The 15,774-nt window shown below is 38.6% G+C and overlaps 2 protein-coding genes across 7 annotated transcripts in view; both read left to right on the top strand.

Annotated features, from left to right (window-relative positions):
- The first annotated feature begins 1,691 nt into the window (after positions 1-1,691).
- On the top strand, positions 1,692-5,523 carry LOC110494597 (eukaryotic translation initiation factor 4E type 3). The gene is made up of 7 exons (XM_021569808.2): positions 1,692-1,979; positions 3,105-3,177; positions 3,467-3,561; positions 3,836-3,896; positions 4,012-4,078; positions 4,377-4,532; positions 5,211-5,523. The coding sequence occupies exons 1-7, from the start codon at positions 1,804-1,806 to the stop codon at positions 5,255-5,257; spliced, it is 675 nt and encodes a 224-aa protein (XP_021425483.1). The 5' UTR covers positions 1,692-1,803; the 3' UTR covers positions 5,258-5,523.
- Positions 5,524-13,416: 7,893 nt separating this feature from the next.
- LOC110494596 (forkhead box protein P1-B) overlaps positions 13,417-15,774 on the top strand; it is a 233,073-nt gene continuing 230,715 nt past the window's right edge. For 3 of the 6 annotated variants that reach the window (XM_021569804.2, XM_036950692.1, XM_021569802.2), the window contains exon 1: positions 13,418-13,978. The gene's annotated coding sequence lies outside the window, so the exon portion shown is untranslated. Of the gene's footprint in view, positions 13,979-15,774 lie in introns of all 6 variants that reach the window. The other 3 variants (XM_036950691.1, XM_021569807.2, XM_021569806.2) reach the window with 2 other exon arrangements.

Below are 15,774 nucleotides of genomic sequence, written 5' to 3'. Positions count from 1 at the left end.
CTGATTCGTTTTTTTTGTCCAAATCGTTTTTTTGGGGGGTTTTTCCCAGTAAATTAACAAGCATAACACAAATTCATTACATAGGCCTAAATAAAATATATTTTATGGACATCACTATATTTTATGTAAGAGTGTCCTGTCAAGTCAAATGTATTATTATTGTCAATATATATCCCTTTTGTTTTCCCACCCCCTCACTACTGCTTGCTATGAATTGCATCTGATGGTGTATGCATGTTTAGGCCAGTGCTGGACTTGGACTGAAATAGTTGCCGGTCCTCATTGTGTCCCGGTACAATTTATATTTAGGTGCATAAACTCCTCAATTATTTTGAGCTAATATTCTATAGGAAGTGCAGGAACTCAAGCAGAAGAAAATGTAATGTAATGCCAGGACTCAGTTCCGATGAGCTCCTGCTCAAGTCAAGTAGGCTACTGTGCTTAGATACAAATACAAATAATGTCCCGTTTGGAACACTGACAAGTAGCGCAAAAAAAAAGAAAGAAACAAACTTTTTTTTATTGAAATAGATAAATTAATCTGTCAACTGAGTCAGAATCAGATTTAAGATTCATATTTTTTTCAGAATTTTGGACTCAACGTCACCCTTTTTTCTGGGAAAAATCTAAGACATTTTTATTTTTTAGTTCAGTTACCCTTTAATTGAACTGGGCAGGCACCTAGCACTGTTTGGTGTTTCTGTGGTGCACATTAGATGGAGTTTGCAAAACAAATGGCCACTGGATTGATGCAAATAATCATGACATCATTCTGCCAGGTTGGATACTTAGTAGCTAGTTAATTTAACATTTTTAGGAAAGCCTTTCCATCTACCACAATAAGGTTAGGCCTATCATTAGCATCCTATCTATTTCCTGTTCTTTAATTGTTTGAAACCTGGGCATTTTACTTCATATTATGAGGTATGTCTTACCTTGCTTCAAAGTACCATATAGCCAAAATCCTACCCCAAAAAACATGGAAGCAATTATTTTATAAAGACTTCCTCATATGCACTCTCCTGTTCTATGGGATTTCAAACCAACTTTATTTCATTGTCTAGCAGCCAAAGGCATTATCCTAGTCATATTAGCAACCCATGACAGTTGTTACATCTTTAGATCCTCCCTGTAATGGTTATTTCCATCTCTGTCCATGAAACCGCCTTGCGCATTCTATAACTGTGTTTTCCAGCAAATTGCTGTGTGCACATTTCTGCGCTTAAAATATGAAGAAATAATAGTTTATCATCATATTAAGCTAAACATTCTGATCTATCCATCAGCCCTACTAATTGATACTGTGTACCTCCACTATAGCCTAATTTGCTACGCATTGTGGGAATTAAGTGAGTATATGCAATGCCCACAAAAAAGTGGGTATATGGTGTATACCCTCCACTACACCACTGATTGCAGGAAATACTGTCAGCAGATGCACTTCCCTCTCACGCACCAGAGCCTGTAGGAATCAGAGTAGACATTTGAACCGGGCTAAACGCTTAGATTTATTCGAGTTTTTTGGGGGGCAATAATAGTCCCCCCCACTCTTTCCCTATTCCCCTTGTATTCTGCGTTAAAGTACTCCGATTTTCACCCCACACAGTAGGGGGCAGCATGCACCCCTAACGTATGTTTGCAGACCGCCATTGTGTCATATGAGAAAAATAAGTTATACCATAGAAGAAGAAGACTTCCCTGTGTGGATACTTGCTCCGTCGGGGTGAACACGAAAGAGGCAATTCGGTTCAAGGAGCTACACCGAGCCTTTTCACAAAAATACTTTGATTTTGTACACAGAAAATGGCGGTTCCTGCAGGTGCAAATGTGCAGATGAACACAGAAACAAAGAACGACCTTTCAAATCCATCTGAAAATGACATTCACTTTGACGAGAAAGAATTGGAAAACATCACAAATCACGTCGAAGATGGCACAACACTGCCCCTCCACTCTCCGTGGACATTTTGGCTTGACAGGTAACAAAAATACGAATGATTACCTAAATGTAGCTAACGTTAGCTAGCAACACTCATCTTAACGTTTAGTACAACGCACATCGTGTTTTACATACGAACGGAGTAAGACTCACTTAAAGACAGCCGACAACATCGATGTCGGCCTTACACAACTCTTATAGCTAGAAGAAAAGAGGGTCTTCCAGATACTGCTAACTACGTTAGATCGCTTGTTCCCGCCCCAGCTAATTTACCGGTATGCTATCTTTACCAGCGTGAACGTTTACCTATGATATGTTTGAACAACTATAATGTATTATTAGTGCATTTTCTAGCTAACTATCCAATAAGTTGTGACGCTAACTATAGGCTTCCTGGCTACCTTGTCTGCTGCTTCCACCAGTTGTGACAACGCTGCAACATTGTTGCAAGCTGAGTCAGATTCAGGCTACATTCTGGCTACATTCTATCTAGTCTCCCGCTATCAGACGTGATCACATCGTATTCTGCAGTCGATAGTACGAAGCTACAGTCTTGCTTTGAGAAGGCTACTTTGAGTAACATCTCTTGACTTCAGGTCAATTTATTGTAAAAGTCAACTGTCCAATTTACATTTTAATTGAAGTTCAGCAGATGGCCTAACCAAAACATTTGCATAATTGCAATCACAATGTAGTGAGAATGTTTTGGCAAGTTCATAGACTGGGATCTACAAATGTGTGCCCATTTTATTTCGATATTTTTAGTATTCAATAAGGAATTATATATATATATATATATATATATATATATATATATATATATATATATATATATATATATATATATATATATAAATACATATATATATATATATAAATACAATCTCACACATGGAACTTGACCTACCCACTATTTTCGTAAGCAAGCATTTCACTGTAAGGTCTGTTGTATACCTGTTGTATTCAGTTCATGTGACTAATAAAATTTGACCTCCTGATCACATCACTGAATTTGTCATGACTAGATATGGTTCAGTGCTAATGTTGGTTATGCAGCTCCAACATGCCTAAGAAATGTCTTACTTTGATACAGGCTTTGACACACATCTGTCTTTGGGAATGGGCTTGGTTTTCAAGAAGCAGCTTGTTTGTGTTTCTCTTTTAGGTCATTGCCAGGGACAACAGCAGCAGAGTGCGAATCCAATCTGAAAAAGATCTACACAGTACAAACTGTTCAGGTGATTTAATGTGGGGAAATGATGGATAACGTTGTAAATTACCTCTTCAAGCTATCTACTCAGATCCTGGTTTGGCCAGTGTAGGTCATCATTGTAAATAGTAATTTGTTCTTAAATGATTTGTCTAGTTAAAATGTTTTTACAAAATCCATAGGTTGACTTTATTTTAACTAACTAGCTAACTAAGAGATCAGCAAGGCAGTCTTTTCATTGGATTGAGATAAATATATTTTCAGTAGGCCGTTGTTAATTATGCATCGATTTGTCTCTACTGATTTTCTCTGAGTAGAGTTTCTGGAGTGTATACAACAACATCCCTCCTGTGACTACACTGCCTCTAAGATGTAGTTATCACTTAATGCATGGAGAGAGGAGGCCCCTATGGTAAGTCCACTAACTTCATGGAAAATAGTTATCCCAAAATTAAATAAATTAAGGCTTTAGATTGTGGTTTCACTGGAAGGTTCCTTGGAAATTTTGTTACGTAACCTCTTTCATGACTTAAGTGGCACAAACTAGAATGCTTCTGGTAAATTATTATAATTTCCTAGTTTTTGCTGCCTGAGACAAGAGTTTTTGGTTGAAACCTCATATGTTAGTGTCAGCCTAAATGCTGAGCTCAAATGTTACTGAGTCTTAATTCTTTAATCTCCAACAGGGAAGAAGAAAGTAATGCTAAAGGTGGAGTCTGGAAGATGAAAGTACCAAAAGAAAGCACTGTATGTTTTAAGAACCTTCACTCATCCTTAATACATCTCGAATGAATGCCATATTACTCACTCACTGACTGAGTTGGTTCTATAAAACACTTTTTAAAAATATTTTCACTCTCAGTCTGCTGTTTGGAAGGAGTTGTTACTTGCCACGATTGGAGAGCAGTTTGCAGATTATTGTGCTTCAGGTGAGTCCCTACTTTCAAGTCAGTACATGATGTTGAATCTAGTGCTTGAGGGGTTGAGTGATTTGTAGAATTACAACGTGAGGACTCCATCATGGCCAGACACTATGCGGCCTATTTTAGTTGTATTCCTACTAAACTTTCTTAAGTTAGAAAATGAACCAAATGATTGTTACGTTATCCCAAGCTGATTCACCCTCTGGCACTAATAATAGAATATGATGTGAATATATGAGGTAGTGGAAACATGTACCATTTATATGTACTGATTTCTATCTTTCCTTTTCCTTTGTCTTTACAGAGGATGAAGTGGTTGGTGTAAGCGTTAGTATTCGAGATCGAGACGATGTTGTTCAAGTCTGGAACGGAAATGCATCTCTTGCTAGTGAAGCGAATATCTTAGGGAAAGTCTATGAACTCCTCCCGCACATAACTTTTAAAGCAGTATTTTATAAATGTGAGTATGGTCTTTTGTTTTCGTCATTTATTTTAAAATGCATTGTTTTGAATGATTATTACCCAGCTGAGGGTAGGCGGGCTTTGAATTCTTTGGCTGCTGTGACGCTCTGCGAAATTATACTATGTCTCTATTTTTGAGTTTTGACTGAGGCATTGTAGTCATACAAAATATGAATAATGTTATCCGTATGTAGTTATTTTTCAAGCTAATTGAAATTTGAAAGACATACAAAAAGGTTGAGGCTTTACCATGCCTGCATATCTATTCCAATTTATTCACTTACGGAAACACAACATCCCCATCAGCAAAGATGATTGATGTACTATACTACTAGCATACATACAAAGCAAAAGTGAGAACTGTCAGTTGCCGATTTTGAAAGTTGCTACCAAACCTGACTTTCTAGTGGTGGTATTGACTATTTAGATACTTAACCTAACTGATGGGCATTCGTTAATTTGAAGTAGCAGACGCATATAAAATCTTGCTATCTATTGAGCTAGAATCCATTAGGATTTTCACACGCTTTTGGTTAGTTTCACCACTCTTGTCTGCCCGCTCTCCATCTACATGCCCCCGGTGAGTTTTAGGCATTTTTTTAAATCCAGGATAAAATATTAGCTATGTATGTGAAGTCAAGGGTTTACATTAATTATGACTGTTTTCGTCTTTCAGCTCACAGAGAACATCATGCCTTTGAAGGAGGGCGTTCACGACATTAGCCTCTGCACTTTTTGATAAAGCTCTATTCTCGCCTGGATTTAACCTTCTCTCCTCAACTTAATCTAAAATATAATTTTGCATTACTGTACATCGAACCGAGGAAAACGTCATAGAATGTTATTGATATATATTTTTATAGATTCAAATGGCTGAGTTTCAGTCTGATGCCTTTTATTGTTTTTTTGTTTGTTCTTGAAACACAATTCTAAAGAGATTCTATCTTTAATGTACCGGTAGGTCTTTTTTAATTTAGTCTGTCATTTAAGAAAAATGGTCCTTAGTCTTCATTCATGTAATTTCTGTATATGTGCTGTTTCTTCTTTAGAATGATAATGCGCGCTATCGCTGCACTGTCACTGCTCTGCTCTCTTGGCATGCCATGGACCTCACAAGCGAGCATTGATCCCTACTGTATCTATGGCACACCACTGACCCACAGTTCACTGGTTTTCACTACATATGCCCTTAGAGTGATGTTGCTTGTTTATACAATGTATGTTTTAGCTGTCTTGGAATTAGGAATTGTTTGATCCATATATACTTTGACTCATTTGTGAAAAATTGAGTGTCCTAAAAGTTGTAGTATTTGTAACTGTTGGCAGACAGTGCTTTTTGGCACACACTCAATCATGACTCACCAATATTAACATCAGCATTGAAGTTAGAGACATTGACTCAAATGCTACAGGTAGCAATGAGCGAAGTCCCCAGACATTCTTACACATTATGATTATACTTTGATTGCAGCGCTGTTAATATGCAATAGGTATGAACAGTGTTATACTGGTGTATTTTTTTATTTTGTATCAGAAAAAAATGTAACTTTAAAAGGATCAAATATTAACAAAGTACTGTATATACAGTGCCTTGCGAAAGTATTCGGCCCCCTTGAACTTTGCGACCTTTTGCCACATTTCAGGCTTCAAACATAAAGATATAAAACTGTATTTTTTGTGAAGAATCAACAACAAGTGGGACACAATCATGAAGTGGAACGACATTTATTTGATATTTCTAACTTTTTTAACAAATCAAAAACGGAAAAATTGGGCGTGCAAAATGATTCAGCCCCCTTAAGTTAATACTTTGTAGCGCCACCTTTTGCTGCGATTACAGCTGTAAGTCGCTTGGGGTATTTCTCTATCAGTTTTGCACATCGAGAGACTGACATTTTTTCCCATTCCTCCTTGCAAAACAGCTCGAGCTCAGTGAGGTTGGATGGAGAGCATTTGTGAACAGCAGTTTTCAGTTCATTCCACAGATTCTCGATTGGATTCAGGTCTGGACTTTGACTTGGCCATTCTAACACCTGGATATGTTTATTTTTGAACCATTCCATTGTAGATTTTGCTTTATGTTTTGGATCATTGTCTTGTTGGAAGACAAATCTCCGTCCCAGTCGCAGGTCTTTTGCAGACTGCATCAGGTTTTCTTCCAGAATGGTCCTGTATTTGGCTCCATCCATCTTCCCATCAATTTTAACCATCTTCCCTGTCCCTGCTGAAGAAAAGCAGGCCCAAACCATGATGCTGCCACCACCATGTTTGACAGTGGGGATGGTGTGTTCAGCTGTGTTGCTTTTACGTCAAACATAACGTTTTGCATTGTTGCCAAAAAGTTCAATTTTGGTTTCATCTGACCAGAGCACATTCTTCCACATGTTTGGTGTGTCTCCCAGGTGGCTTGTGGCAAACTTTAAACGACACTTTTTATGGATATCTTTAAGAAATGGCTTTCTTCTTGCCACTCTTCCATAAAGGCCAGATTTGTGCAATATACAACTGATTGTTGTCCTATGGACAGAGTCTCCCACCTCAGCTGTAGATCTCTGCAGTTCATCCAGAGTGATCATGGGCCTCTTGGCTGCATCTCTGATCAGTCGTCTTCTTGTATGAGCTGAAAGTTTAGAGGGATGGCCAGGTCTTGGTAGATTTGCAGTGGTCTGATACTCCTTCCATTTCAATATTATCGCTTGCACAGTGCTCCTTGGGATGTTTAAAGCTTGGGAAATCTTTTTGTATCCAAATCCGGCTTTAAACTTCTTCACAACAGTATCTCGGACCTGCCTGGTGTGTTCCTTGTTCTTCATGATGCTCTCTGCGCTTTTAACGGACCTCTGAGACTATCACAGTGCAGGTGCATTTATACGGAGACTTGATTACACACAGGTGGATTGTATTTATCATCATTAGTCATTTAGGTCAACATTGGATCATTCAGAGATCCTCACTGAACTTCTGGAGAGAGTTTGCTGCACTGAAAGTAAAGGGGCTGAATAATTTTGCACGCCCAATTTTTCAGTTTTTGATTTGTTAAAAAAGTTTGAAATATCCAATAAATGTCGTTCCACTTCATGATTGTGTCCCACTTGTTGTTGATTCTTCACAAAAAAATACAGTTTTATATCTTTATGTTTGAAGCCTGAAATGTGGCAAAAGGTCGCAAAGTTCAAGGGGGCCGAATACTTTCGCAAGGCACTGTATAGTACATTTCATTTACACTTTTCTAAAAGTGTGGCAAATGCATTCTTTGGAAGTGTTTGGGTGAATATAATAATAGGATAAGTTACCATTCAGTTTATTGAAACTCGGCCCAAAATAAAAACAAATGTCACATGTTGCTGTCACATCACTGTCACCAGAACACTTGTGCTGCTAATATGCACTATATATGCAAAAGTATTTGGACACCCTTTCAAATTAGTGGATCCGGCTGTTTCAGCCACACCCGTTGCTGACAGGTGTATAAAATCGAGCACACAGCCATGCAATCGCCATAGACAAACATTGGCAGTAGAATGGCCTTACTTAGTGACTTTCAACATGGCACCGTGACAGGATGCAAAAAGTCAGTTTGTCAAATTTCTGCCCTTCCAGAGCTGCCCCGGTCAACTAAGTGCTGTTATTGTAAAATTGCAACGTCTAGAAGCAACAATGGCTCAGCCATGAAGTGGTAGGCAACACAAGCTCACAGAACGGGACCGCTGATGCACGTACAAATAGTCTGTCCTCGGGTGCAACACTCACTACCGGGTTCCAAACTGCCTCTGGAAGCAACATTGGCACAAGAACTGCTCATTGGGTGCTTCATGTATTGGGTTTCCATGGCCGAGCAGACGCACACAAGCCTAAGATCAACATGCTCAATAAGTGTTGGCTGGAGTGGTGTAAAACTCGCCGCCATTGGACTCTGGAGCAGTGGTAATGTGTTCTCTGGTGTGATGAATCACGCTTCACCATCTGGCAGTCTGACGGAAGAATCTGGGTTTGGCGGGTGCCTGAATGCTAGTGCCAACTGTGAAGGAGGAATAATGGCCTGGGGCTGTTTTTCGTGGTGCTGGCTAAGCCCCTTTTTTTTCCAGTGAAGGGAAATCTTAACGCTACAGCATACAGTACAATGACATTCTAGATGATTCTGTGTTTCCGACTGGCAACAGTTTGGGGGAGGCCCTTTCCTGTTTCAGCATGACAATGCCTCCGTGCACAAAGTGAGGTCCATACAGAAATGGTTTGTTGAGCTCAATGTGAAAAAGCTTGACTTGATTGCTTAGAGCCCTGACCTCAACCCCATCAAACTCCTTTGGGATGAATTGGAACCCCGACTGCGAGCCAGGCCTAATCGCCCAACATCAGTGCCCGACCTCAGTAATGCTCTTGTGACTGATTGGAAGCAAGTCCCCGCAGTAATGTTCTAACATCTATTGGAAAGCCTTCCCAGAAGAGTGGAGGCTGTTATAGCAGCAAAGGGGGGACCAACTCCATTTTAATGCCCATGATTTTGGAAAAAGATGTTCCACGAGCAGGTGTCTATATACTTTTGGTCATGTAGTGTGTAACTTCTGTTATTTCTGTTTTTAATCCCATTATCTCAAAGTGAGCTGTACTGATCACATTTTACATTAGAATTGTGCCTTCCGCTGCCCAGCGTCTCAGTTGTAGAATTTGGTTTAAAAATGTATGCAACTTGGTCCTATATTTGTGAGTTTTGTTGCATTTGTTGTTCGAGGGTTACTGAAAAATAAAATGTTTTTAATTTGTGGGAATATTCTGATGCTTTGGTCTTGGCCGCATTATCTCCACCTACTGGTGACTTTTTGTCATATATTTCACTTGCATTTCTGTTGCAAGTCACTTAATACAGAGTACTAATGATACTCTGCTCAGTATCATCACCCCTGAAATGAAAAAATAAATAAAAACTAACTTTCTGTGTCCTTTGCCACGTAGCAAGAGTGTTTATTTGCTAAGTCCTATGCTTGTCTATATTTGTTCACACACTGCAAGCACTGGTTCGATCAACCTTGGCAGTAAATACGTAAAATATGAATATTATCCCAACAGGATGCCTGTTTTTGAAATGTAGGTGTGTGTTGTCAATTTCCAGGCTTTTGCTTACAAATACAGTATGGACAGATGGGTGAAATGTCCTCAGAAGTCATTATCTGTGAACCCTCCCCAGAAATGGTTTCCTTTCATTACATGTAGAACGTTAGTCATGTATTGTTCCTCTGTTGCTCCTCATACCCTCAGCAGCAGGGGAGAACATCATGAAATCCACCCCCTTTGGAAATTCAGAGTAGATTATTTTCATCTGCTTAATTACCTAATTAACAGAAAGCTAATTACTTTGTTGTGTGCATGAGTGCATATGGAGAGGGTGTTACATAATTGATAGTAATCCTCAATTAATTTGTTTTAAAGCAGCACTCTATCATGTCAAGGCCTAATCCACAGAATATCGGCAACATCAAACCAACAATATGTAAAAACAATTCATACAAAAACACTTTTGTTAGACACCATTGAGCTTAATATGCCCCATATTCAACTGCAGATACATTTAGCTGACTTTGTAATTGTGTGTTGTATTGTCTTTTAATGGATCAACATTTTTAATTGGAAGTTCACCTAGAGAATTATATTTTTTGATTACATTGTATGATTACAACTTGATGCAAATTGAGAGGGGTGCTGTTGTTACTATAAATGCCCACTATCAAAATAAAGTCGCACACTCCATATATAAACTCCCAGCAATTTAATGGGTATTTACCAACGTTTCGGCATCACTGTGCCTTCCTCAGGGTAATGTCATGAATACTTGAACCAGACATTACACTGAGGAAGGCACAGTGATGCCGAAACGTTGGTAAATACCCATTAAATTGCTGGGAGTTTATATATGGAGTGTGCAACTTTATTTTGATAGTTTATTTGCAGTTAGCACCTCCACACAAACTAATTTTTCTGGGTGTGCGCCAGCTGATGTTTTTTAAGTTACTATAAATGTCTGAATCATCACTGAACAAAAATATGAACTAAACTTCTAAAGTGTTGGTCCCATGTTTAATGAGCTGAAATAAAATATCCCAGAAATGTTCCATTCGCGCAAAAGCTTATTTCTCTCACATTTTGTGCACAAATTTGTTTACGTCCCTGTTTGTGAGCATTTTCTCATTTTCCAAGATAATCCATCCACCTGTCAGGTGTGGTAAATCAAGAAGCTGATTAAACAGTATGATCATTACACAGGTGCACCTTGTACTGGGGACAATAAGAGGCCACTAAAATGTTCAGTTTTGTCACACAACATAATGCCACAGATGTGTGTCAAGTTTTGATGGAGCATGCAATTGGCATGCTGACTGCAGGATTGTGCACCAGAGATGTTGCTAGATAATTGAATGTTAATTTCTCTACCATAAGTCACCTCAATGTCATTTTAGAGAATTTGCCAGTATGTCCAACCGTCCTTACAACTGCAGACCACGAGTAACCATGTCAGCCCAGGACCTCCACATACCGCTTCTTCACCTGCAGGAACATCTGAGACCAGCCATCCGGACAGCTGATGAAACTGTGGGTTTGCACAACTGAAGAATTTCTGCACAAACTGTCAGAAATCGTCTCGGGAAGCTCATCTATTTGCTCATCGTCCTCACCAGGGTCATGACCTAACTGCAGTTCAGTGGGCAAATCAAATGTATTTATATAGCCCTTCTTACATCAGCTGGTATATCAAAGTGCTGTAAAGAAACCCAGCCTAAAACCCCAGACAGCAAGCAATGCAGGTGTAGAAGCATTGTGGCTAGGAAAAACTCCCTAGAAAGGCCAAAACCTAGGAAGAAACCTAGAGAGGAACCAGGCTTTGAGGGGTGGCCAGTACTCTTCTGGCTGTGCCGGGTGGAGATTATAACAGAACATGGCCAAGATGTTCAAATGTTCATAAATGACCAGCATGGTCAAATAATAGTAATCACAGTGAACAGGTCAGGGTTCCATAGCTGCAGGCAGAACAGTTGAAACTGGATGCTCACCTTTGATGGCCACATGTACGTTGGAGAAGTGTGTTCTTTACAGATTAATCCCACTTTCAACTGTACCGGGCAGATGGCAGATGGAGTGTAAGGCGACCAATGGGCGAGCGGTTTGCTGATGTCAATGTTGTGAACAGAGTGCCCCCATGGTGGCGGTGGGGTTATGGGCAGGCAGGCTATGGACAACGAACACAATTGCATTTTATCGATGGCAATTTGAATGCACAGAGATACCGTGCCGAGATCCTGAGGCCCATTGTCGTGCCATTCATCCGCCATCATTACCTCATGTTTCAGCATGATAATGTACGTCCCCATGTCACCGGGATCTTTACACAATTACCGGAACCTGAAAATGTACCAGTTCTTCCATGGCCTTGATACTCACCAGACATGTCACCCATTAACTGAATTTTGTATTTTTCAATATATATATATATATATATATATATATATATATATTTATATATCTAAATAATTAAGCATGTTTGGGATACTCTGGATCGACATGTACAACAGCGTGTTCCACTTCCCGACAATATCCAGCAACTTCACACAGCCATTAACAAGAAGTGGGACAACATTCCACAGGCCACAATCAACAGCCTGATCAACTCTATGTGTAGTGCTATACGTCAATCTGTGGGCAGAGTTCTATCATGCCCATAGTGTGGAAAATAGGTAAGTGCATGTGACTATCTATTTCAAAACTAGATTAATTTCACCATAAACATTGTGTGACAGCTTTTGTTTTAAGGATCAATATTAATCTCCAGTGCAAGATGTGCTGTTGTGTGAATTTGAATTAACTTAATCTATGATTCCTCCCCTATCTTTTTATTTATAATATCCTATGTTGGAATAGTTAATTTAGTGAATTTCCCTATTCCCCAGTATTAAGGGGTATCCATAGATATTATTCTATGTATTCTTTTTGTTTGTATTTTGGGTGTAAAGTACTGTATATTTGTTACACATAATCTTGTCTGTTGTATGTTTTCTTCATTGATTAAAGTTTATTTCTAATTTAACACCCTGTCTGACTGCAGTTTTTGGACTTCACATGGACCAAACACAAATCCCATGCTTGCATGTTTCTGTGGCTGTATGAGAGAAGAGCAGAGGACTATTGAACACAACCCTGTGGTCTGATCATGCTAACCTGTCAGTGGGTGGCGCTCTACACCAAAGAAACAGCATTTCTAAGAAAACCCATCAGCCATGTTGTGCCACCTAGATGCAGCCATGATAAATTTACTGTCTTTTGTAAAGAAATCAACGGTTCTTTGCAGACCTTGATCAAGGACAAAGAGACTTAAAATATTTTCTATTGAGGCTAAATTAATGTTGCTTTTCAACAAGTGTTACCTGGACTGTTGGACCGACCAATGATAATTCTCTTCTGTAGGGGGACAAATGACAGACATTTTAATTACTGCCATAATGTCTTAAGTCCTTCAGTGACAGTAAATCGAGCTGAAACGGGGGAACATTCCGTTTTCACAGGCAGGTCGCTGAAGGCAGTTATTATAGGCTTATAACATATATTTTGAAGTAACTAATAATGCACTTTATAATATAGGATAAGGAGTTAATGAAGTGAATGTATAACGCAATAATTGACAAAAAAATATAGCTATATAGTTTGTGTTGTGGCGTGTCGCCACGCACATGCTATAAGGTAAGTTAAATTAATATATCTCTTATTAATCTGGGACAAAAACATTTTTTCCAACAAAGTTAAGGCTGAGACATAGGTGTCTAGTTTGTCCCTCTATCGAACTTTAACCTCTCGAACTCCCTCCTTCCATTGGACAAAGTGCAGAAAAAAGAAAATAAACTTTCTGCATCAATTGTAATTAGATAGCTTACAGCTAGACATTTTTACTTCATGACAAGCCGTTGGTGTCGACCCTTTCTGCTAAAACTAATGCATCATTACATCTCTCACCAAAATTGCATTATTTGAATTGGCTACTACTGTGTATTGTAAGTGGTAACGAATATGACTTCTGTCAAAATTCTGTGAAGATCTACAATGAATGTTGTTTACCCAGCAGGTGGATATGACGTCACGGATTTGGAACATCAGAAAATAACATCCAAATTCGCGATAATTTTTTCTTTCCACGCGAATTAAAATGTAATAACATTAGAAAGAGCTCGCTCTCTTATTCGAGACAGAACGTGGCGTGAAGTCTAGATTATTTTACCGGTAACAGCGCTCTCCGTGAATGCAGCAGAGATGTATCCTCGCAGTTAAAGTTAGTCCCCCAAGCGGAGTAATGTTGGTAGTATTTACAGTGTGAATATTGCATGCTTACTTGGTATACAAGATCGCGTGTACAGTTCATTATCTCTAGCACAGAATTGTCTACTGCGTGCACCTACCATTGTCGATTGGGTAAGTTTATCGTATTCTAATGTCGTCTCGTTAGACATTGATTCTACTATTTCAGTTTGCTCACATGGAGTTTGTCTTTGTTTGCCAATGTTTTTTTAGAATGGTTTCTATGGCGAAATAAACTAATAAACAACACCAATAATACGACATGAGAGCTGAAATACTGTGTAATGTATTGTGCTATGCGCTGCAAACCGTGTATACTCTTCGAAAGGCTCAGTGATACAGCATTAGAAGAGACACAGCATTTGCTACTTTTCTAAAAGTTAGGTCGGTAGTTGTTGCTCACTTATTTTCTCATGTTTGTGACCCCGGGTAAATATCCTTTAACACAAGATCAAGTTAGAAGTGCAAATTATACTTTGTGAAACCATGCTATTGGTATACTCCGTGTATACACTTTGTAACTCAACATGAGTTTATTGAATCGAGAGAGGAAGTTTAGTGCGGTGATTTCTTTGGACCAAATTCAGGGATAAGGTGCTTTTCCCCACGTGGTACCTTCCACAAACTCTTCATGACGGACCAGACTCACTGTAGATTCACATTTTGACACATTATTATTTCTTATGATTACAGAGTGGGAAGCAATATTTTTGATAGTTCAATCATGTGAATTGATATAACCAAATATGTACCAAGATTTGGTAGTTACTGTAGCACCTGCATGTCTGTAGACCTCTCTCATAATTGCAAATCACTATAATAATGTTATAATATTATTATAACGTCATTATAGTGAACTACAATTGTATTGAATACTGGTTTTATACTCTAAGCATCTCTAAGCATATTTTCTAGACTTTTATTATTCGCTACAAGTACTATCCCACTTTGTTGACTTGTTAGTGGTTGGAGGCTGAAAGTTTGACAACACTTTCTTGATTGGGTTTGGGTTGTAGTAGATTAGGCTATGCATCTTTATTTGCAAGAAGATATTCCACCGCACCAGCTAATGCGAGGCCCATCACCTTCTGGCATGGTGAAATTAGAACATGAACTGATAAATGACTTGTGTTTTCTATACAACAAATACCCTATCTACTATAGTATCTCTTAACAAAATATAATTAGGTAATTAAATGTAATGAACTAACGTAGATAAATTAACACTTTTAGTTTGTTTGCACTTTATAATGTCATGTATTTTTTAAGTGTCTTCAGTTATTATACTATTTTGTATTATATTCTATTATTTACTATTATTTTGTTTACTATATTAAATAATCATTATCATAATAATCATTATTGCAAATAAAATAACTAGGCCCACAAACTATAACCTGTATTATAATTCGTGAATAATTGTTGAAATATACTGAGCATGATTGTTTCCCTAAGCTAAGAGGGAACACAACAAGCACACAACAGTTAGATATTAATAAAGAATCTGAACCGAATCTGCAGCTGGCACCATTGGAGCTAAAGCTATCTAAAAAATAAAAGGCAACTGCAGCTTTAACATCTATCATTGGCAGAGCTCCCTCTTCGTTGGTCTTTGGATTAGTCATTGTCTGAGGAAAAAAAACAAACTTTTTGTAGGAGAAGTAAAGTAAACAGCCTCCAACAAGTGAACCTTGACAACCCAGATTAAGGAAAACATTGAAGATCAAACAGTGCTGCTGCTGGGCTGTTGTCATGATCTGCCTGAGAGAGAGCTACAGACTATTTGAACAGGCACTGGGGTTTGTGTGCTCACTTATGCAGAAATGAACCTTCGCAAATGCTGACCCAGGTTTAAAAAGCACAGGGTGAACTTTCTTTGCAACTTTCCAGCCCTGGTGTTTAACACAGCC

This window comes from Oncorhynchus mykiss, chromosome 17, assembly GCF_013265735.2.
Source record: "Oncorhynchus mykiss isolate Arlee chromosome 17, USDA_OmykA_1.1, whole genome shotgun sequence".
Lineage (NCBI taxonomy): Eukaryota > Metazoa > Chordata > Actinopteri > Salmoniformes > Salmonidae > Oncorhynchus > Oncorhynchus mykiss.
The sequence above is the reverse complement of the archived record's forward strand: the minus strand, read 5'-3'. Positions and strand labels throughout refer to the sequence as shown.